At 39.2% G+C, this 23,810-nt stretch overlaps 1 protein-coding gene across 4 annotated transcripts in view; it reads right to left on the minus strand.

Moving 5' to 3' along the window:
* SMARCC1 (SWI/SNF related, matrix associated, actin dependent regulator of chromatin subfamily c member 1) overlaps positions 1-23,810 on the minus strand; it is a 172,199-nt gene that overhangs the window by 56,058 nt on the left and 92,331 nt on the right. For all 4 annotated transcript variants that reach the window (XM_053897598.1, XM_053897597.1, XM_053897600.1 and 1 more), the window contains exons 20-21: positions 19,432-19,690; positions 18,559-18,720 (exon numbers count right to left, since the gene is read on the minus strand). In XM_053897598.1, coding sequence (XP_053753573.1) covers positions 18,559-18,720; positions 19,432-19,690 — 421 coding nt within the window. The remainder of the gene's footprint in view (positions 1-18,558; positions 18,721-19,431; positions 19,691-23,810) is intronic.

Below are 23,810 nucleotides of genomic sequence, written 5' to 3' on the forward strand. Positions count from 1 at the left end.
GCAGAGATTAACACTAGAAGTGTATGATCAAGTGTTGCTGGATGAAGTGTCAAGTGATACACTTGTTTTGGGGACAAAACCCAGAATTTCCTAAAACCCTGTAACTCACAGATTGATCCACAACAAAACAAGTTATACAAGAATAATCAAGGTTCAATGTTCAAAATATTCAATGCTCTAATGTTCCTTTATCAAAAAATTTGCCTTATGAAAAAGCGATACCCGAATTAAACGGAGGGCTGAGTGACTCCAACTCCTTGTCTCAGTTGTGGCAACTAGTCCACCAAGCACACGTCAAGGAGCAGTGGTGCCCTGTGGGGCACGTACAAGGTTGGACACGTGTCTGAGAACAAACAGGAACAAACCAAACTGCCCACCAGTAATAGAAGAATGGATGATTAAACAGGGCTATAATCACACAACAAAATATTTTACAGCAGTGGATATAAATGAACTGTGCCTATGTGGATAATGTAACTACATGGATATGCACTGAAAACATAATAGTAAAACAAAGTCTCAGAGGTCTAAATAAACCATGTTTTATAAAGCTGAAAAACAAACAAAATTACACCTAACATGTTAAGCGCATCTTTCATCTTTTTTTTTTTTTTCTGGGCAGTGAGTGGCAAGAAAGCAAGAGACAGGGAGAGAAAATCTTAAGCGGGCTCCACATCCAGGACGGAGCCCGACACGGGCTCAATCTCACAACTGTTAGTTCATGAACTGAGTTAAAATCAAGAGTCAGACACTTAACCGACTGAGCCACCCAGGCGCCCCAAGAACATCTTTTCTTTGTGATACAAGTCACTTAAAAAGTAGTAGAACAAGATTCAAAATTTAGGATTCTTAGTGCTGGCGGCAGGAAGGTGAGAAGATAAGGGAGAAAGAGATGAAAATTACTGCGAATGCTCTAGTTCTTAGTTCAGATGAAATACGTAACACGCATTAAGACACATTCAAATATTAACAATGAAGAGATGTGAACAAAAACCAAACACAGGTGGGGTTAAAAAAAAACACAACAAAACACCCTAACTTCCTAAGTTACTATTAACTGAATGTGCACTGGGCCACCTTTGCTCAGTCAGCTTAATTACAGACTGGGTATTATGTGGGAGAAATGCAGTATTTTTTTAAAAAGATAATCTGCTTTTAAATAACTACCCACAACCTACAGCTCCAGATTCTAAAAGATTACACACTCCCCGTGTCTACTGTAAGGCAAGTCCAACTTGGTATTAACTCTTTTAATTAGCTAGGAGTCCAAGATGAACAGTTACATAATATTAATATTTATTCACATAATGGTGGTACAGTTAAAGATACCTTCTCTAAGGGGAGAAACCTGAAGACAAGCACTCAGACCTTTAACAAGACATCTATTAAGAGGTAATCATGAGTTGTGTATTCCTCAAGATGCTATGTGGAGGAGTATGTAAAGTGGTTTCTATCCCACAAAACATTTTTTCAAGCTGCTTTCAGACATCTTGGAAAAAGAAACGCAAAACAACAGCTTCTCTTTGGTCTGAATTCTGGTTGGAACTGTAAATGCTTAAGAGGCTGCAGTCCCTCACATATGCCATGTCATCTTGTTGATGTCTACAAAGTAGATGATTGGAAATCTTTCCCTACAAATGTGTGGTCTGACCCATGTCTGCAAAGATAAATGAAGAGGATACTAGAATGAATAAAATAAAAATCCCAACTTAAGCAAGTAGACACTTAACATAAACCAGTGGACCATGCGCCAAACATAAAAAGGAGGAAAAAATAAAAACTCCTTTGACTTGTAACTGAGCTATGAGGGGAATGCCCGGTCAGCTAGGGGAAAATAACATCATAGCTCACAATCAGACCTTATGCTAGAGCAAGGGCTCTGTAAAGAGCAGACAGTAACTATGCTCAGATCTGCAGGCTGTGTAAGTCTTAGCTGCAACTATTCACTTCTGCCATAGTACCACAAAGTCAGCCATGAAAGCAGCCTGAAGATGAATGAGCATGGTTGTGTTTCAATAAAACTTTACAGACACTGAAATGTGCATGTCATATAGTTAGTACGTGTCAAGAAATAACATTCTTCTTTTCATTTTTTCCAATCATTTAAAAATGTAAATACTACTCTTATTTATTCTGGGCTAAATAAAAACAGGTGGCAACCTGGATTTGGCCCAAGAACCAAAATTTCCTAGCCCCTGCTCCAGAAGAAAAGGGTGAGTTCTGGATCCAGACTGTCTCGGTTTGAATCCTGTCTCTGAATTTACTAGCTGAAACGACCCTGGTCAAGCTACTTAGCTGACAAATGCCTCATTCTGTTTATCTACAAAAGAATAATAATAGTTCATAGTGCTAACGATTACATTATTTCATGCAAAATGCTAATAACTGGCTCATAGTAAGTACTCAACAATATTATTATTAATAAATACAGTAGGCTGGACCCCAGACTTATCTATTAGCATAAGCCCTTGCAGTGGCCTTTGGCACCGCCTCAGTGACAACAACAGAGGGCTGTCATTCTGCCCTGAATTTCCAAAGGTCCTTCCCAATCTGGTATGTCATCTGTGACTTCTGGTTCCTGTGACTTTTTTTTTTTGGTTGCTGGAAGCTGATTTTCTTTTTTCAAAATTTTATTTAAACTAGTTATTTAATATATAGTGTAATACTGGTTTCAGAAGAATTCAGTGATTCATCATATATTAACACCCAGTGCTCATCTTAACAAGTGCCCTCCTTAATACCCATCACTCATTTAACCCATCCCCCACCGACCTCCTCATCAATCCTCAGTTTGTTCTCTATCATTAAGAGTCTCTTATGGTTTGCCTCCCTCTTTTTTTTTTTTTTTTTTTTGAGAGAAAGAGGGCACAAGTGAGGGGCAGAGAGAGAGAGAGAAGCGGTGCTCACCCAGGGCTCATGTTTTTACCTGAAGCGGGGCTCGTGCTCACCTGATGCGGGTCTCAAGCTCACCGGAAGCAGGGCTTGAGCTCACCCAGTATGGGATTTGAACTCACAATTTGTGAGATCGTGACCTGAGCCAAAGTCAGACGCTTAACAACTGAGCCACCGAGGCACCTCCTCTTTTTTTTTTTAAGTTTATTATCTTGAGAGAGAGTGCGATCAGCGTGGGGGCAGAGAGAGAGAACATCCCAAGCGGACTCCTCATTGTCAGCGTGGAGCCCAATGTGGGGCCCCAACTCACAAGCCTCAAGATCATGACCTGAGCAGAAATCAAGAGTCAGACGCTTAACGAACTGAGCCACCCAGGTGCCCCCCACCCAACTCTTTTTTCCCCTTTCCCATATGTTCATCTGTTTTGCTTCTTAAATTCCACATGAGTGAAATCATGGTATTTGTCTTTTTCTGACCTACTTATTTTGCTTAGTATAATACATTCCAGCTCCATCCACATTATTGCAAATGGCAGTATTTCGTGTATTTTGATGGCTGAGTAATATAGATATACACACATACACACACCACATCTTCTTTATCCATTCAACACCCGATGGGACACGGGCTCTTTCTATAGTTCAACACCCGATGGGACACGGGCTCTTTCCATAGTTTGGGTATTGTTGATACCATAAACACTGGGATGCATGTACTCCTTCAAATCTATATTTGTATCCTTTGGGTAAATACCTAGGAGTGCAATTGCTGGATCATAGGGTAGTTCTATATGTTAACATTTTGAGGAACCTCCATACTGTTTTCCAGAGTGGCTGCACCAGTCTGCATTCCCACCAACAGTGCAAAAGTGTTCTCCTTTCTCTGCATCTTCGCCAATAGCTGTTGTTTCCCGTGTGGTCAATTTTAGCCATTCTGACAGGCGTAAGGTGGTACCTCATCATGGTTTTGGTTTGTACTTCCCTGATGATGAGTCATGTTTAGCATCTTTTCATGTGTCCATTAGCCATCTGGATGTCTTCTTTGGAAAAATGCCCATTCATGTCTTCTGCCCATTTCTTAAACTATTCCCCATGTGACTTCTGACTTTCCTGTATAGGGTCAAGGAGTGTTACAGAAGCACATGCCCTTGTCCCATTCTTTTAAAATGTTACTAATGGGTCAGGGATAGCCGACCAATCTGACTTACCAGGGGTCAGCAAACTATAGTCCTCCTGCCTATTTTTGCAAATACAATTTTACTAGAACACAGCCACACTCCTTTGTTTAAATATGGTCTATGGTTGCTTTTGCACTACAAAGGCAGATCTGAGTAGTTATGACAGAGGCCGGTATGCAAAAGCCTGAAATTTTTATCATGTGGGCCTTTATAGAAATGTCTGCTGACCCGTGACAGAAAAATTCATGCTGTGATAGTTCTGCCTATGAATGAAGATACTCAGGAGAGGGCTACTCTCAAATTCTCAGTTTTCAATGTTGGGAATTGAGGGACAGTGGCAAATAGGGGAGGTGACCAGAACCCATGAAAATGCCTACCAAGGTGGTCATATTCTAGGGTGGACCTGTTCATCCTTGACTCATGGTTTTCATATCCTTTTACAATCCCCTTCCCGTGAGTGTGAGGCAAATGTGATGGGATGTTCATTTATATAAGATCCTGTCTTTTTACTACACTCACTCTAGACTCTCCTTGCCAGCTTGATGCAGCAAGCTGCCACACTGGGGAAGCCTACATGGTGAACAACAGCGGGTGGCCTCTAGTAGTTTAGGGCAGCTTCCAGCTGACAGCCAGCAAGAAACTGGAACCTTCAGCCCCACACCTGGAAGTAAATTGATTCTGACAACAGGAGTGAACATGGAGGCGGATTCTTCAGTAGTCAAGCCTCCAGATGAGAACACAGACCAGTCACCACCCTGAGTGCAGCCTTGTGATATCCTCAGCAGAGGACCCAGTAAGGCTGTGGCACAGACTCACGGAAGCAAGGAGATAAATATATCTTGTTTTAAGCCACTAACTTTATGGTAATTTATTATGCAGCAATGGATAACTATACACCTACTGAACTTCTGAATGAACCTCAACCAAAGATGAGAGGTAAATTAGCTGGCATCCATGACAGCAGTATCTTCAGACACTAGGAACAGGAAATGGTACTGCCAGTCTGGTTCCACTCTATCCCTTGCCCTGTCTCCCACAGATGCAGCACTGATACCACAACTGGCTCCGGTCCTCCGCCTCCACGTTTGCTCTGTGCCCCCAAACATGCTTTAGCTTGAGGGGTATGTGTCGCTCTCATCCTTAGAGAGCTGAGCTTCTGTCTCCTCCCATCACCAAGCCAGAATGCTGTCCTTCATGGGCACCATATCTTTTTCCTAGCTTCTGCAATCAAGTGCTTCCTGCTCTAGTGAGGATAATACTGCCAGCAAAACCAGAATGAGGAGATCTAGAAACCATCTCCTAAAGAGTTGAAAGAACTGGGAAAGTTAGTGTGGAGGACAGAACAAAATGCTTGCAAAAGTAATAAATAACGATGATCTGGTGGGAACTCTTCTATTTCCTGCACGTCATCTGTAAATTGTCAGCAGGTAATTTCTAAAATAGACTGAATCCGGGGCGCCTGGGTGGCTCAGTCGGTTGAGTGTCTGACTGGCTCAGGTCACGATCTCGCAGTTCGTGAGTTCGAGCCCCACGTCGGGCTCTGTGCTGACAGCTCGGAGCCTGGAGCCTGCTTCAGAGTCTGTGTCTCCCTCTCTCTGTCCCTTTCCCGCTCATGCTCTGTCTCTCTCTGTCTCTCAAAAATGAATAAACATTAAAAAAAAAAATTAAAATAGACTGAATCCTGTTATTTCTCTTCCCTGGGGACTTTTCAACTTCCATGAGGTAAAAGCCCTTCAAAATCACCCCCCCCCCCCCATACATCTATACAGCTGCACCTGGTCACAGTACCTGCTCCCCACAGACTTCTTGGCATTATTTCCAGAATATGCCACACATGTTCATCCTTTTTTTCCTTTTTCATTATTGTTTAAAAGGTTCCCTCCTCTGTGAAGCCTTCCCTAACTGACCCAGTCAGAACTTGTGTTTCTTCCACATGCGCCTCTTTCTATAACTGTATTCGTTTCTTTCCTTCCTTCTTACCTACCTTACCCACCTACTTACAATGTCTCCCCACCCTAACGGAATATCCTTCAAGGACAAGTGTTTAATTCAGTGATTCATAAAGTGTGGGCCAGGTACCAAACCCCCTCCCCTGGTCATGGAAATGTCCCCAAGGTCAAAACTATTTTTATAACAACACAAAGATTGTCATTTCCCTTTTCACTCTCATCTCCCGCAAATGTGGAGTGTGGCTTCCCAGAGGCTGCATGACACATGATGATGTCAGCTACAGCAGACGTGCACCTGTGTATTGTTCTGGTTTAAAAGTTTCTGTTCTAACTTCTGATACAGTAAATATCAACAGATAGAATTCAAATAAATTAACACATTTTGGGTTCCTCATTATTTGTAAAGAATATAAAGAAGTCCTGAGACCCAAAGAGCTTGAGAACTGCTAGTCCTATAGATTTTGTCTTCTCAGGGAAGAACAAAATAAGGCCCATGGTGGGAACTCACTCAACCCTTCTGGAATCTGATCGTGTCATTCTCTGCATTAAAGTTCAAGCATTCCATAGAGCTGCCAATATACAGTCCAAGCTTGCATCACCCTGTCACTCTCTGTGCCTTTGCTCCAATCTAGCTGCGCATCTGATCTCTCCATGTCCTTATTTGAACTCTGGGTTGAGGCTAACCTGGTTTACACGTCCCACCCTCTGTACAACCTTCTGTTACCATCTTTGTGCCTTTGCTCACATTGTCCTACAGAACCGAATACTTGCTCCAATATGGCTCAGTGACCTCCTAAATCTCTTTTTCAGCGTTCAGCTCAAATCCCTTCTTTGTAAAGTCTTCCCCAGTCTAAACTTACATGTCTCTTTGTGCTAACTCTTACGGCACCTCCCAAGTCCAGTCCCCCTTGAACAATTAATACTATGTATGCTTCATTACATCCCCAATCCTCCCAACACAGAATGATTTTTTCCACGTATGTGTAGCTCATCACAAAAAAACAGTCCCAATTAATAGAGGATCTACTTATGTCTTATATGGTAGCCCACAGCAAGAGATCTCGAACAAGTACCCAAAAAGCCTAACTTGATAAAGTCCCCAAAAAGCATTACATAATTGTACTACATAATGGAAGCCAATTTCTCCCTAAAAATATGTATCCTACCATTTAGTAAATATGGGTCATTAGACAAATCACTTAAATTCTAGCCAGTATGAGCTAGTCCCTAGATGTTAAGTGTCCAATTATGAGCTCCTCAGAAGTTTGACTCTATCCTTCACTGCCTCTTGAAATAGGTCTGAAAGAGCCCTTCAAATAGAACCTTGACAGAGAGAAGAGAGAAGCCACTCCACATGATGGAAGTCTGATGATCAAATACTGTTCTGTTTTCTTAGGTTCACTAGCCTCGCATGTTTCACACATGGTGTTTTAGAAGTGCCTGATTTGTAAAATGGTATGAAGTCCTCACAGTGAGAAGAATGAGGCTATTTATAAGCGATGAATAGTATCTCAGGCAAGAACTGTAACAGTCACTTCTGGGCTTTCAGTTCCGAGAAAGTGACCCTTTCAATATTATCACTTTCAAGATGTTCTTCTTTTTTTTTTTTTTTTTTTTTAACGTTTTTATTTATTTTTGAGACAGAGAGAGACAGAGCATGAACGGGGGAGGGGCAGAGAGAGAGGGAAACACAGAATCCGAGCAGGCTCCAGGCTCTGAGCCATCAGCCCAGAGCCCGATGCGGGGCTCGAACTCGTGGACCGCGAGATCGTGACCTGAGCCGAAGTCAGACGTTTAACCGACTGAGCCACCCAGGCGCCCCTCAAGATGTTCTTCTTAATCTCCTGATGGGTTAGAGACTAGTTTTTATCCTTCGTGAAAACTAGAAGTGATTAATTGGGTTCCTCCACACAGAACTGTGACAAATGGCTCAAGATGCATTCTTTGGAGTCCTGTACTCCACAGGATGTCAAGGAACTTGGTGGACAATCCACTCAGTGACATAAAAGAATCTTCTCTGAATATTCTATTTGTGACTCAATATCCCTAGAGCATACATAGTCAACTGTAAGGAATAAACATCATTTAACATAATCTTTCAAATTTCTCTAAGCCAGGATTAAGATACATAAATCAATTCACAGTAGCAAAAAATTAAATAAAGAAAACCAATACCTGAGATCATGAAATGGGAAGTTACCAAGGTTAAGTCTTTGACAGACCCTTGAACATGCATGTAAATTCCAACTCCCTGGGGAAGGACTGGCAACCAAAAAAGGGACTAAGATGCACTGCACTACGACAATCATACAGGAAAACGTCCTTATTCCTAGGAGATGATGCATGCTGAGTGATCTAGAGTGCAAAGAATCATGGTATCTATAACTTACTTTGAAATAGTTCACCAAAAACAATAAAATAAAAATCATTTAGACTGCTGGATAGATAAATATGGCAAAGTTGAACCTAACTAGTAGGCACATGAAATATCACTGTGCTACAATCACTATTTCAGTATTGTTTGGCTACAAGTAAACATGTTATTAGAAAGGCTATTCTGTTTAGACCCCATGTTAATTAAAGAAAAATCTAATAAATGTGTTTAATAAAAGTTTTCTTAGGGGGCAACTGGGTGGCTAAGTTGATTAAATGTCCAACTCTTGATTTTAGCTCAGGTCATGATCTCACGGAGACTGAACCCCAAGTCAAGTCTCGAGTTGAGCTCTGTGCTGATGGCTCGGGCCTGCTTGGGATTCTCATTCTCATTCTCATTCTCTCCCTCTCTCTCTCTCTGTCCCTCTCTCTCTCTCTCTCACACACACACACACACACACAAAGATAAATAAACTTAAAAAAAAAAAAAGTTTTTGTGGTGCCTGGGTGGCTTACTCAGCTGAGCATCCGATTCTTGATCTCGGCTCAGGTCATGATCTTGCAGTTCAGTGGGTTAGAGCCCCGAATCGGGCTCTGCACTGATGGCACAGAGTCTGCCTGAAATTCTGTCTCTCCTCTCTGTCCCTCCCCCACTTGTGCACGCACACACTCTCTCTTAAAATAAGTAAACTTTAATAAAAGTTAGGGGTGCCTGGGTGGCTCACTCGGTTGAACAACCAACTTCAGCTCAGGTCATGATCTCACAGTTCATGAGTTCAAGCCCCATGTCGGGCTCTGCACTGACAGCTCAGAGCTTGGAGCCTGCTTCAGATTCTGTGTCTCCCTCTCTCTCTCTCAAAAATAAATAAACATTAAATGAAAAATTAAATAGAGTAAAAAAAAAAATCTTTGATTTTCAAATATATTACTTAAGTTATTTGGAAAATAAATCAACTTAACAACTCCTAGATGTGTGGTATTCTCAGCCTAATAGAATGAGTTTTAAAAATACAGGTCAGACTCATGCTCTTCTGCTCGAACCTCCTCCCCCCATTGGCTCCACCCTACCTAGAGTAAAAACTAAAATGTTACAGTGGTCCACGAGGCCCTCATCATTTCCCATGACCTCCTCCTCAGTGCAATCCAGCTACTTGTCCATGATACCCCCTTGCTATTCCTCAACTATGCCAGGCAGCTCCCATCTCCTATCTGTACACTGATTGCTCCCAATGCCTAGAGCACTCTGACCTTCCTTTGCCTCATTTACAGCTTCATCCAAATGTCACTTTCTTGATAACATATTCCCTGACCTTTACTTGAAAATCGCAATTCCACACACTTCACAATTTATCTTCCTACCCTGCTTTAATTTGTACCATACCACTTATCAACCAACAAACTGTTTCTACATATTTGTATTTAATTTACACAATCTATGTTTTTATATACCATATATTTCATCTTCCACCTTGAAAAGATACAATCCTGGGGCACCTGAGTGGCTCAGTCAGTTAAGCCTCTGACTCTTTTTCGGCTCAGATCATGATCTTGAGGTTTGTGAGACAGAGCCCTGTAGCACAAGGAGTCTACTTTGCTCTCTCTGTCCCCCCCCCCCCCCCGCATGCACACTCTCTAAATAAATGAATAAACAAACAAACAAACAATTCTTGCAGTTGCAGGTGGGGATTTTGGTCTGCTTTGGTCAACAGTACCCTAGCATCTAATACACAATGAAACAACACAATAACATAACACATTTACAGTCTTATTTATCCCTATGAGTTTAAAAAAAAAAAAAAGTCTAGCTTAAGACGGACCTCCCATTCAAGAATGCTTATGCGGTATAAGCTCATACACTGAATCACTCTGATGAAATTTTGCCGTGGGTTTCTTAGCACTTGATCTTGTAGAGATGAATCATCCAGCTGCTCTTCCTGGTACATGTGCCTGTCTCCTTATACAGCTCCTATAGGTTTATAAGAGGGTCTGGGTCTTTCCCCATTATATTTCTCATAGGATGTAAGGCAGGACAGTATGATGGAGCTATCAAGTCTTTAATGATCCTTGTTCAATGAATGAAAAATGCACAGACGCACCACATATGCTACGTCTGGCAGCATGCTACAATAAAAAGAGGGTGAGCTTTAGGATCAGAGATTTAGGTTCAAAACGTAGCTCCGATTCTCACAAGTCTACCTAACCTGCCAAAAACTTTCTTGGTTTTACAATAAAAACAATACCGCTTCCTCCAAAGAGTTATCCAGAAAAGAAACTCAAAGGATTAATCAGAAAATTCCTATATAATGTGTCACGGATATAGACACTCAGAAAGAAATGATGATTTTCAGCACCTTCTGAAAAATGTTTAAGAATTCTTTTTTTTTTTTTTTATCTTAACTTCCTTTACCTTCCCCTATAACCCAGGGCAAATAAAACCTGATAATAATTTTAGGTAAATGCAAGAGGTCTCAAATATCAGTATTATTTTTCTATTCCTAGAATGGTCTCTGACCAAACAAAAACAAAAGACCACACAAATTTAGAGACGTCAGAAGATACTGGTGAATGACTAGAGTGAAAGAGGACAGACAAGCCCCTCCTGATAAGCGAGCACTCGTTTCTTAAATGAAAATAAGAGGTGTTTCAGACCTTCATCTATTTTTACTTCCATTTTACCAAACGCCCCCGCCCCCAATACAAACTCTCAATGAAGTTAGATAGGTTAATGGGAGAAATCCAAGAGTTGTTCTGTATTTCATAAGAAAACTTATTTTTTCCTGTATTATCATTTACCATTGTTAATATATACAAGTTAACACATGGGGAACATAGTAAAATAAATATCACAATAAACAGTATGTGAACCTCCCACTCAAGTACATCATCTTGATAAGAAAAATCCTACACCATTCTATTTCAAATCAGCGTGCTATGTGATAAGGTGCTATTTTGTTATACCAAGTGTCAGTTTAAATGTAAATCTGAGGGGTGTCTGGGTGGCTCAGTCAGGTAAGTGTCCTGACTCTTGATCCTGGCTCAGGTCATGATATCATGGTTCACGAGATCAAGGCCCTGCATCGGGCTCTGTGCTGACAGCGCAGAAGCTTCCTGGGATTCTCTCCCTCTGCCCCTTCCCTGCTTGTGCTCTCTCTCCTTCTCAAAATATGAATGAATGAATGAATGAATGAATAAATAAATAAATATTTATGTAAAATTGATATAGGTAAAGCTTGGTATAATTCCTTCTGGAAACATGCTTGTAATCCAAAGCATTTGTGTATCAAAGCGAATTTCAAGAACCACTGGCTCATACAGAGAAAGACAGATACCATATGATTTCACTCTTATGTGGATCCTGAGAAACTTAACAGAAACCCATGGGGGAGGGGAAGGGAAAAAAAAAGAGGTTAGAGTGGCAGAGAGCCAAAGGATAAGAGACTCTTAAAAACAGAACTGAGGGTTGATGGGGATGGGAGGAAGGGGAGGGTGGGCGATGGGTATGGAGGAGGGCACCTTTTGGGATGAGCACTGGGTGTTGTATGGAAACCAATTTGACAATAAACTTCATATATTGAAAAAAAAAAAAAAAAGAACCACTGGCTCAATTGTGATTGTGTGATGTTCGGTGTCACGTACTACTCATATTGCAAGATATCACTCATTTATCAAGTTACAATTTATTAGAAATGTTTGCTCGTGTTGTGGAACACTCGCAGAATAAGTTACTTGCAATCCAAGGTTTTACTGTACTTTCTTTCCTCTATCTCCCCATTTGAAATGTGAATGAGAAGGAAAGGAGGTACACTGTTAACTTCACATAATTTTGTTGAGCCAAGTCCACAGCAAGAACCATTTGTTATCTCCTAATTTATTTTATTAGTCACAGCCCAATATAAATCACATTAACTATCATAAGTCAGTGTTAAGTTATAGAATTCTATTTACAACATATCCCGAAACATTCACGTTACGCTGGTATTTTCTTTATGCCTTACTAAATGGTAAAAGGACTCAAATTCTGTTGCTGCAACTAGTTAAGTATCCACTGCAAATCAGAGAAGTTATCTGATAGGCTATTTCCAGACACTATGAATGAATTTTACTTTTCATGCCATTCAAAGAATCATCCCGTCGCCTCCAGTGCTACCTGCAGCAGTCTGATCCAAGCTTTGCACACTGTGAAAAGCATACATTCACTACTGGGTCAGACTGAGGTTACTAGATTTTGTTTTTGTCCTCTTAAATCCTGCTAAACTAGAAATAGCTAAGTTTGCAATCTGTTTTTTAACCACTAATTCTCTAGGGTATCACCTACCAAAATTTTAAAAACAGATTTACATGTAAAAACATGTCCCTCATTTTGCATAGTACAGAAACTCCTTTGAATCAAATTAAGAAGGCTGTGCCAATCCTTTTCAATTCCATGACCACAGGGAACCAAAAGACCCTACAAATGAACCCAAACCACAAAAAAGTCGAGGAAAGTGACACATTTCCCAGCCATTCAATAGGCTCAGGCTTCCCCTGCCTGAGCTGGGCACTGCCTGCTGGTGCAGAATCAATAAAAAGCAACAGAGATGTGGCTTGGCTTGCTGATTTGGGTATCTATCTAAGACAAAAATAAGTGAGCTTTCAAACTAAGAAATAGTGTACATACTCTGCTAAGAACAGGTCAATAATTTGCACTTAGGGTTAGAGTGAGAGGTTTTTGATAAATCCGGAAATCTGTTCCCAGACGTTATCTACAAAATGTGACAGCAAGACTGACACTTTTAAGAAAGCAGAGGGAACAACAGCGGAAGGACCTATGCAAACCCATGGAGACCATAAAATTTTAAGTTTGAAGAGACCTCACTGATGTCTACTCAAACCACCCAGAACAGAGCACCAGGAGGCAAATGTATCATCTGTGGAGTACTGCCCAGCAATTTTAATTTGTACTTCACATTACCTTTATTCTATAAGAATGTAAGAGACAAAAAAAAAAGTGATTGTAGCTGAAGTCTAAGTGTATAAATTGTATGTGACTGAGACAGAGATGGAATCGGGCAAGGTGACAGCAATAAACGTTTAGCTTGAGTTATTCATCAGAAATTGTTTCAGAATGGGGGTGCCTGGGTAGCTCAGTTGGGTAAGCATCCAACTCTAGATTTCAGCTCAAGTCATGATCTTATGGTGAGTGAGAGAGACCAAGCCCCATGTCAGGCTCTAAGCTGACAGCATGGAGCCTTCTTGGGATCCTCCCTCTCTCTCTGCCCCTCCCTTGCTCATGCTCTTTCTCTCAAAATAAATAAATAAACCTTAAAACAAAAAAAGAAACTGTTTTGTAATGAATGAAAAGAAAAATATTAATGCACAATGTAAGAAATGTTGGGAATCGGGTGCCTGGGTGGCTCAGTTGGTTAAGAAACATTGGGAATCAACTACTGATAATTCTATATAAAATATCTTACTTGGTGTGAAAATTAGCCTCTGTTAACATACAGGAACACTGCCATTTGAGAAGCCAGGTACTGCTAAGAAGCTACTTTACTAAAATTTTACTGCTCTCATGATAAGTTAAATAAAAATAGATGAGTAAAGTCCTTAATAGCAAAAATGTCATCTGTCCAATATCACAGACTGGCATAGCTATAGCAATATGTTATAGAGAGTACTTAATCTTCACATCACAGATGAGAGAACTCAGACCTAATGAAGGTAAATAGCTTTTTAAAGTCCTATGCCTCTACAGGGAGAACCAAAGTCTGCAAAATCCTAAAATCTAACAGACAATATGCTGTCTATAAGAGACCTATCTTAGGTCCAAAGACACAAAAAGACTGAAAAGTAAATTAATGGAAAAAGATATTTCATACACACAGTAACCCAAACAGAGGTGGAATGGTATGTTAGTATCCGCTAAAAGAGACTTTTAGGCAAAAAAGATTACAAGAGAAAAAGGGGTTATATAATGATAAAAGGGCCGATCCACCAAAAAGATAGAACAATGATAATATATGCAACTAACAACAGAGCCTTAAAATATATGAAGCAAAACCAGACAGAACTGAAGAAACATAGACAGTTCAATAATTGTTGGAAATTTCAAGACATCATTTTCAATAAAGTAAAGACCAACCAGAAAAATGATAGACAACTTGAACAACACTATAAACCAGCCACACCAAACACACACAGAAAATGCCATTCAACAAGAGCATAATGCAAAAGGAATATTTTCCAGGACAATGTATTAGGCAACAAAAGTCTCAGTGAATTTTAGAAGATAGAAACCACACAAATTATCTTCTCTGAATACAATGGAATAAAATCAGAAATCAGTAACAGAAGGAAATCTAAAAACTTCACTAATTGGTATATATTAAACCATTCATTCTTAAAACAACCCACAAGTCAAAGAAGAAACCAAAAGGGAAGTTATAAAACACTTTGAGAAAAATGAACACGAAAATGAAATATGTCTAAATTTATGGATTGCAGTAAAAAGGAGTGCTGAGAGGGATATTAACATGGAAGTCAACATTAATAAATTTCTCAAATCAATATCCCATCCTCCAACGTAAGGAAGTATTAGAAGAGCAAACTTAAGCAAAAAGAAGCAGAAGGAAGAATGAAGATTACAGTGGAGATAAATGAGAATAGAAAAACAATAGAAAGAATCACTGAAATCAAAAGTTGGTTCTTTAAAAGATAAAATTGACAAGTCTTTAGATTGATGAAGGAAAAACAAAAACAAAAACCAAGAGTGGACCAAAGTACTAAAATCAGGAATGAAAATATGGATATTACTACCAAACTTACAAAAATAAAAAGGAATGTAAAAAGACATGGTGGAAAAAAAAAAAAGCTTTACTGCCATATAATTCATGATCAACCCATTAAAAGAGTACAATTCAACGAATTTTAGTATATTCCCACATACGTGCAACCATTACCACAGTAAATTTTAAAATCTTTCCATCACCTCAAACAGAAACCCTATACCTTTTAGCTATCATCCTCCTTTGCGCCTCTTCCTCCTAGTCCTAAGCAACCATTAATGTACTTTCTGTCTCTACAAATCTGCCTGTTTATATTTCATATAATTAGAATTAAATAATATATTTTCTCCTCACTGTTTTTTTTTTTTTTCAATGTTTATTTACTTTTGAGAGACAGAGAGAGACAGAGCATGAGCAGGGGAGGGGAAGAGAGAGAGAGAGGGAGACACAGAATCCAAAGCAGGCTCCAGTCCCCAAGCCGTCAGCACAGAGCCTGACGCAGGGCTCGAACTCATGAACAGTGAGATTATGACCTGAGCAGAAGTCGGACACTCAACGGACTAAGCTACCCAGGCACCCTTCCTCTGTTTTTCTTTCTACATACCATGTTTTCAAGGATGATCCGTGATGTCACATATGTCAATACTCCATTCCATTTTATGGCTGAATAATATTCCATTTTAATACCACATTTTGTTTACCCATTCATCAGCTGATGGACATTTGCATTGTTTTCACTTTTGGTTGTTATGATTTGTGTTTGTGTGTCTGTGTGTGTGTGTGTGTGTGTATGTGTGTGTGTGGCCAATAGGTGAGACAATGTATATGAAATGGACAAATTTCTAGAAAGGCACAAACTATAAAAACTGACTCAAAAAGAAATAGAAAACCTAAACAGACTTGCAACAAGTACATAGATTGGAATCAGTTCTTAGAAAACCAAACCAAACCAAACAAAATAACAACAAAAATAACCCATGGGACGCCTGGCTCAGTCAGTTAAGCATCCAACTTCAGCTCAGGTCATGATCTCATGGGTCATGAGTTCGAGCCCCTCACTGTGTGAGCTGGAGCCCTACTCTGGGCTCCACACTCTCTCCCACTTCTCTCTGCACCTCGTGGGAGTCTCTCTCTCTCTCTCTCTCATGAATGAATGAATAAATAAATAAATAGAAATGTGAATACAGTTTAAAAAAAATCAGGACTTGATGGTTTCCCATGTGAATTCCAGAAAACACTTAAAAGAAGAATGAACATCCATAATTCTCCTATTCTTCAAAAAAAATAAAATAAAATAAAATACAGAACAATTCCTGACTCATTCTTGGAAGCCAGTATTACCTTGACATCAAACCAGATAAAGATACCACAAAAAATGAAAAGCAATAAACAAATGTCCCTTATGAATACAGGTGCAAAAATCCTCAACAAAATACTAGAAGCAAACTAAATCCAATGGAATATTATAACTCCCATAATCAAGTGGGATTTATCCCAGAAACCCAAAAGTGGCTCAACAGGCAGGAATCAATTAATACAACATATATAAAGAATAAGGTAAAAATACCACATGGCCATCTCAACTGATACAGAAAAAGCAATTGGCAAATTCCAACACATTTTCTGGATAAAAACATTCAACAAATTATAGAGAGAATTTTCCAAATTTGATAAAAGGAATCTAGGAAAAGCCAACAACTAATACCATACTTAATAACAAAATGCATTCCTCCCAAGATCAGGAAAATAATCTCATTTACAATAGCATTCAAAAGAAAAAATACACAGGAATAAATGTAACTAAAGGAAATATAAAACATGTGTCAAGAACATACAACTAAAAACTTCAAAACAATGCTTAAAGGAGACCTAATTAAAGGGAAAGGCATCCTGTATTCATTGAGACTTCATACTGTTAAGATGGCAACACTCTACAAATTGAATGCAAATGAAAACCACAAGATACCACTTCACATCCACTTGTGGTTTATTTTTTAAAAGGGTGGGGGAGGGGGAACCAAGTGTTGGTGAGGATGTGGAGAAGTTGGAACATTCATACATTGCTGGTGAAAACCTAAAATTGTACAACCACTAAGGAAAACAGTTGAGTGGTTTCTCAAAAAGCTAAACATAGAATTATCAATTCCATTCCTACCAAAAATCGAACAAACTATGTTCACAAAACAGTAGTCACCGTTCATAGCAGCATTATTCAAAATAGTGAAAAAGTGACAACAGTACACATATACATGAACTCATAAATGGATAAGTAAAATATGGAATATCCACTGAAAGAATATTATTCAGCACAGAAAGGAATGAAGTGCTGATTTTACACTACAACATGGATGAACCTGAAAACCTTATGCTAAGTGAAAGAAGTCAGACTCAAAAGCCGACATAATGTATGCTTCCATTTACAGGAAACAATACAGAATAGGCAAATCCATAGAGACAGAAAGCAAATTAGTGGTTCCCAGGGCTCATGAGAGAAACAAATGGGAAATGACTGCTTAATTGGTATGGGATTGTCTTTTGGGGTGATCAAAGTGTTCTGGAATTAGATACTGGTGACAGATACACAACACTGTGAACGTACCAGAAGCCACTGGATTCTATACTTTTAAAGGATTAAAATGGGAGGATTTTATGTTATGTGAATTTTACCTCAATTAAAAAGTAATGAAAAACAACAATGAACTTAAACCTACCCAGCAACTTATAAATTGAAATAATCACAAAAGTCCTTTCAGTATTCTTATGTCTGTATGCTCAAAAACTAGATCTAAAAACAGTTATCATTAGGGGAGCCTGGGTGGCTCAGTTGGTTAAGTGTCTGACTTTGGCCCAGGTCATGACCTCACAGTTCTGAGCTTGAACCCCATGTCAGGCTTTGTGCTGACAGCTCAGAGCCTGGAGCCCGTTTCAGATTCTGTGTGTCTCTCCCTCTCTCTGCCCCTCCCTGGCTCATGCTCTCTCTCCTTCAAAACTAAATAAACAATAAACAAACAAATAAAAATAAAAACAGGTATCACGAGGTGCCTGGCTGGCTGAGTCAGTCGGTGAAGTATGTGACTCTTGATCTCGGAATTGTGAGTTTGAGCCCCATGCTGGGTATAAAGATTATTTAAACAAACCAACCAGCCAACAAACAAATAAATTTTAAAAACTGGCATCAAATACTTCACAGCTGTGATGTTATTAACAGTTCTGAAACAGCCTTTAAATTCTATCTACCATAATAGAAAATGATAGGAGAAAAAAATCAAATGTTAATCTTAAGGACAAATTGATACTGATCATTGTTCTTGCTTTTAAGCACAAACAAACCCAATTATTTTAGCAAGCTGAGAGGAAAATACAGCATCTACTACCCTTGCCCGTGGGGACAGCTGTGACTCACCAAGCTTCTCTGGCTCATCAGGTCCCGTGCCTGCAATGCAACTGCTCTCCAGGCCATACGTGGGGTCCACTTTCCCAGAGGCTCGAGCTGCTTCTTGTACTTTCTTGACGTGAGCTTCAACCAATTCCAGTGGTACCTCCTCTCGGACCCGAGAAAACTCCTCTGTTCAAGAATCAAAATGCAAGCATGACCTAGTGTGCAAATATTTGCTTTAACATAGACCACTATGGACTCTGACACATTAGTGTCTTACAAGCACTGACCTTTCTGGGTGCTCAGGCTTATCTATTCCAGCAAAACAAGAATGCCTAATGAGGTAGTCACGTACGCTGATGAAATTCTAAGATTGTACATTTTAACTTATGTGTCGCAGTATCCTGCTGTGTAAGTAACAAAGATCTCTAAATTTCCGTCTGTAACAATCAAAATTTCTGCCCAAACTTAACCTAACTCTGCAAGCTAGATTGATAGTAAAGAAAATAGCAAGGATTAAACAACTAGAAAGCTGAAAAAGAGTTTATAGTGTGACAAAGTTCTAATTGTAATAAAATCCAACAACGTTAAATGGTTCCTTTTGCTGGTTATGTCAAAGTCCAAATGAATCATAAAATATACGACAAAAAACTGTTTTGCCCCTCCAATTCTTAATAAATGCTCTTAATTTTAAAACTATGAATTTTAAGTGCTTTAGTTAAAAATGTTGTAATACTCTTTAATACGGTAGCTTAAAGAGGTAATGTCTGACTTTCTGCTAACTGAAATAAACATAGCAGCTGATAACCTGCCATTCAGAGACAACACATATATAAAGGCAAGTACTAGGCTATTATCTGAAACTACTGTGCTGATAACACGGTTCAGGAAAGTCCATACCCAAAGCTGCTTTTGCTGCAGCAGATGCCACACGAGGGTCCACCACGGATGCCAAAAAAGCAACAGTGCTCATGACTGGGTTTCCTGACTGACTGAAAGGGACAGGCTGGTAAGCTAGGGGCCCCAGGGAGGCATCCGAATTCTCAAGGTACGGGTCCTCAATAGGAAGCCTCAGAAAGTGGAGGATGCATTCATCCTGAGTACGACTTCCGACATGCTCTGACACTTTGTTCCAATCATCCTTGTACATCTCCAGGGCCTACAACAGAAAAATCCAGGTGCTTTAGTATCAGGTAACAAGGAACTAATACGTAACAATATCAAAAGCCTATGACTGTTCTTAAAAACAGTTCGGGGTTTAAAAAAATAATAATGAAAATGATTATACTTGATGTAAGAAAATAGGTAGATTTGATTGCTTTTCTAATTACATTAAATCTCAGGCAAGAAAAATAAAAAACACATATATAAAAGGAAGAAAAAGTGTCTTTCACGAATACACACATGACTGTTTACATAGAAAATCCTAGTAAGTCCACAGAAAAATACTAAAACTATAAAGTTTAGCAAGGTCAGAGGATAGGTAACAAAAACTCAATTATATTTCTCTATGTATAAGCAATGAAAAGTTTTCAACAGGAAAAAAGTCTTTAAGATAGCACAAAACCGAAATAACTAGGAACAAATGTAATAAAGAATATGTAAGAACAACATGCTTGAAAAAAATAAAACACGCTGAGAGAAATTAAAGACCTAAATAAATCAAGAGATATACTGTATTCATCCATTAGAAGACCCAATATTATTAAGATGTCAACTCTCTCCAAACAGAATAGCAGGTTCAACACAATCCCATTCAAACTCCAAGTCTTTATTGTTAGAAATTAAGAAACTGAGGCTAAAATTTATGAAGTATATAAATTTCCAATTTAAAAATTTATTCTTCAGAGAAAAATGCTGAAAAACCCTCAAAAAGAGTAAAAGCAGTCTCTAAGGGGGAGAGGGACAGAAGGTTGTAAAGAGAATCAGAAATACGTGGTACGAAGAAAGTCGAGGAATTAACTGGGTAAGAACCTATTCAGTAGCTAACCAAAGCTGCTGTTCTCACAGGATTCACAACCAGGGGCAATTCTGCCTCCTTGGGGACATTTGGCAATGTATGCAGACATTTTGGGTTGACACAACTGAGGAGGTGCTACTGGCATCTAGTGGGTAGAAACCATGGATGATGTTAAATATTCTCTTTAATGCACGTAAGAAGAGCCACCACAACAAAAAACTATCTGGCCCAAATGTTCATTGTGGGAGGCTGAAAAATCCTGTTCTAGAGCTTGATTTGCTGAGCTACACTGTGAGCTGAGCTTGTGATGACGATGGTTCTCTCCATGTTTACGTAAGTGAATTCCTAACCCAGGGCTCCAACTGCCGACCCAGGCTTGCCTTCTTTGCTGCAGTGGACTCAAAACCCACAGCAGAGAATGATCTTATTTCTTAAATCCCTTGAAAAAACAAGGCTAATTCTGGGTTTCCTCTGGATAGCCAGTGGCCTCAGGTAGTTCTAGAAGGAATTAGAAAAAAGACCTAGAATGTAACAAAAAATAAAAATCAATTTCTCTCACTAAGGTCATTGGGGCCAGAAATGTGTAACTTTAGGGACCACCTTATGTATCTGATTATGGGGAGATTTTCTTAGGATACTCTATCACAGACTTTTCAAAGAAATTTACTTAAAAAAAATTTCTTCCTTTATTTTTTTCCTCATGAAGAAAGTTCAGGCAGTTTTTTCCAGAATAAAACTAAGGAACCCTTTGACATGCAAAAATCAACAAAGAGCATTCCGAAAAGCGTAAGGCTGAGAAACGAGTGAAGTTCCGAGCTTGGGCACTAATGGCAGCATTACATAACAGGGAATCAAAGACATGTTTTCAAACAGAACGTGGTGACAGACTAGCTGGGAAGGAGGAGGAAGGCTGATATATTAGCAGACATTTTACAGGAGTATAAAACACCTTCATTCTTCCTGCTATGAGCTGGCTCCTTACCTGCATTCTCAGAATCACCCATCTCTCTCTATCCTTAAATTCATCTTTCTTCCCATTGCCAGAGTGAACTATGTTTCACACATGACACTGTCTCTCTCCTGCCTAAAATTATTTCCTTGCTCGTTATTATCTTACTGAATGAAGTCCACATAGGATCGGGACTCTGCCTACTTCTTCCACTCTACTCACTACTCTTTCATGTTCTAGGAATATCCAGAAATAGTCTTCCTAGTCATTGTGCCTGTGGACACTTTGCTCTGTACCCAAAATATCATATACTGGAGCCAACAATACAGCTGTCCCATTCCCAGGAAGCCACGCACTGAGTCTCATCCACCCACCCTGACACACAGCCATCCCTATGTACTTGTCTTGTGCTCTGGGTACGGCTCCAATCGTGAAGCTGAGGACACTGCACTCATTTTTTTGTTTTAACCTGTTTCCGTTGAATCCCTTACCTGCAAAGACTATGGCCTAGCCATCTCAGTCTACAGAGTCTGCTGCGGTGCCTTAAACACAGTAACAAATAAAATCTGCTGAACGTGACCACAGGGAACTGGACTAGACCAGGAAAGGAATTTGTGTTTCCCATGGCTCCAAATGTAAAAAAACAAAACAAAAAAACCCCACACAAAACCTGTAAAAAAGGGCTCTTCCTCAAGACAATATTTTTTTAATTGGAAGACATACTCATCTAAAATGTAATTCAAAATTACACAGAAAAAACAACTCCTTGGGTAGCATATCAAGGAAAGGTGTATCAGGGACATGCACACTATGAGCAAATCTTTGATGCTGTTTACGGAGTATCTTCCAATGCTACTGCTTCTGTAATCTAACCAGTATAAAAAATGTGGGGAACTCTTTCAGTGATAAACGTTAATAACCTTAATGGATTTTATCTGCAGGTACAAGATTTCATGTCCACTAATCATCTAAGGGAAAATAAACACAAGGCATGAGAAAACAAAGCAGGCAGGAGAAAGACTGAAGTTAACAAGGGAGGAACCAATAAGCTCCCAGACTCAGGTCTTGTCAATTTCAAGCCCAGGGACAATTATAATGACCAGGAAGACAACTGTTACAAGCTGAGGACTTAATATTGTAAAAGCCTCTTTAAAAAACCCCCTTAATCACTATGAAATAGAATGCTGACGTTTCTTCTTCCATTCTGGCACCCTGAATCTGTCAATGCAATGTCAAACTGCTCAGAAGACTGAGTTATCAGCCTTTTGCGACTTAAACTGGTGACACATTTTCAGGTGAAACCCCTGGAATTCCTCACACATCTTACAAATGAAATCTACTCAAATAAGTCTCCATCATCTTGATCTTACGCAATGTATTTTTTCAAAAAGCTAACAGAAAGCCTTATGTAGCCTTCATGTCTACCAATTCATTCAAGGTCTTTTCAAATTCCATTTATTCATCCAATGTGTAGATTCTATTTTGGTTATTTGCAAAGCTGAAACTATGCCTCCAATATATGTAATAAGACATTGTACTAAACAAAATCACAGATAATAATCTGCAGCATTCCACAGAAGAACTGTGTGTGTTTTGATGAGAGACCATATCAAATAAGGTGTTTTTAAAATAAAAGCAGGTGGTCTCAGAAATAATCTAAAATAGTTGGGGTGCTGCCTGTGTGATATACTTGTCTAATAAAATGATATGATTGGGGGGGAAACAATAAACCTTAATGCATCTTCCAGATTTATCTATTTATTAGGAAAAAATTGACTGGTTTTGGTCGTTTGGTTATAAATCCTTTAAAAAATTTTCATCTGGCTTCATATTCTTAAGCTATTAATTATCAATAAATAAACTACAGAAATAGAAGATGTTAGTGGTAAGCAATGCTGCTGGGGCGCCTCTGTGTAAGCAGAGACAACACCTGTTGATTCAACTGCATGTTTAAAAGAAAAACCAACCACTCTACAGGTTCCACCTGCAGGAGGAAAAAAAAATGCACTATTGTGTAAGGATACTGTGGTTTTCTTGAATATGTTCAGGAGAAACAGCAGCTCAGCCATTCTGTTCTCACTCTATTTACCATTCACTATTCTTAAACGTAGAAGAGGAGAAAATTCTGAGTGTCAGTGTATAGAAAGAAAAAGAACTGATAAGAACGATACTCCAATTGGTGCTGTACAACTAATTACTCCCTAAAGCCCAAAGCAACATGAAAGTATATTCCCCGCAAGTACTAAAAACTTTAAACACATTAAGTAAACGTCCAGGGCAAATATGACTAGACAAAACAGTCCTGAAATAAGTAAAAAGTGGTTCAGAAAAGAAGCTCTCTGCATATTACTGATAACAAATGAGTAGATG

This window comes from Panthera pardus, unplaced genomic scaffold (assembly GCF_024362965.1).
Source record: "Panthera pardus isolate Hobbes unplaced genomic scaffold, ASM2436296v1 HiC_scaffold_8, whole genome shotgun sequence".
Taxonomy (NCBI): domain Eukaryota; kingdom Metazoa; phylum Chordata; class Mammalia; order Carnivora; family Felidae; genus Panthera; species Panthera pardus.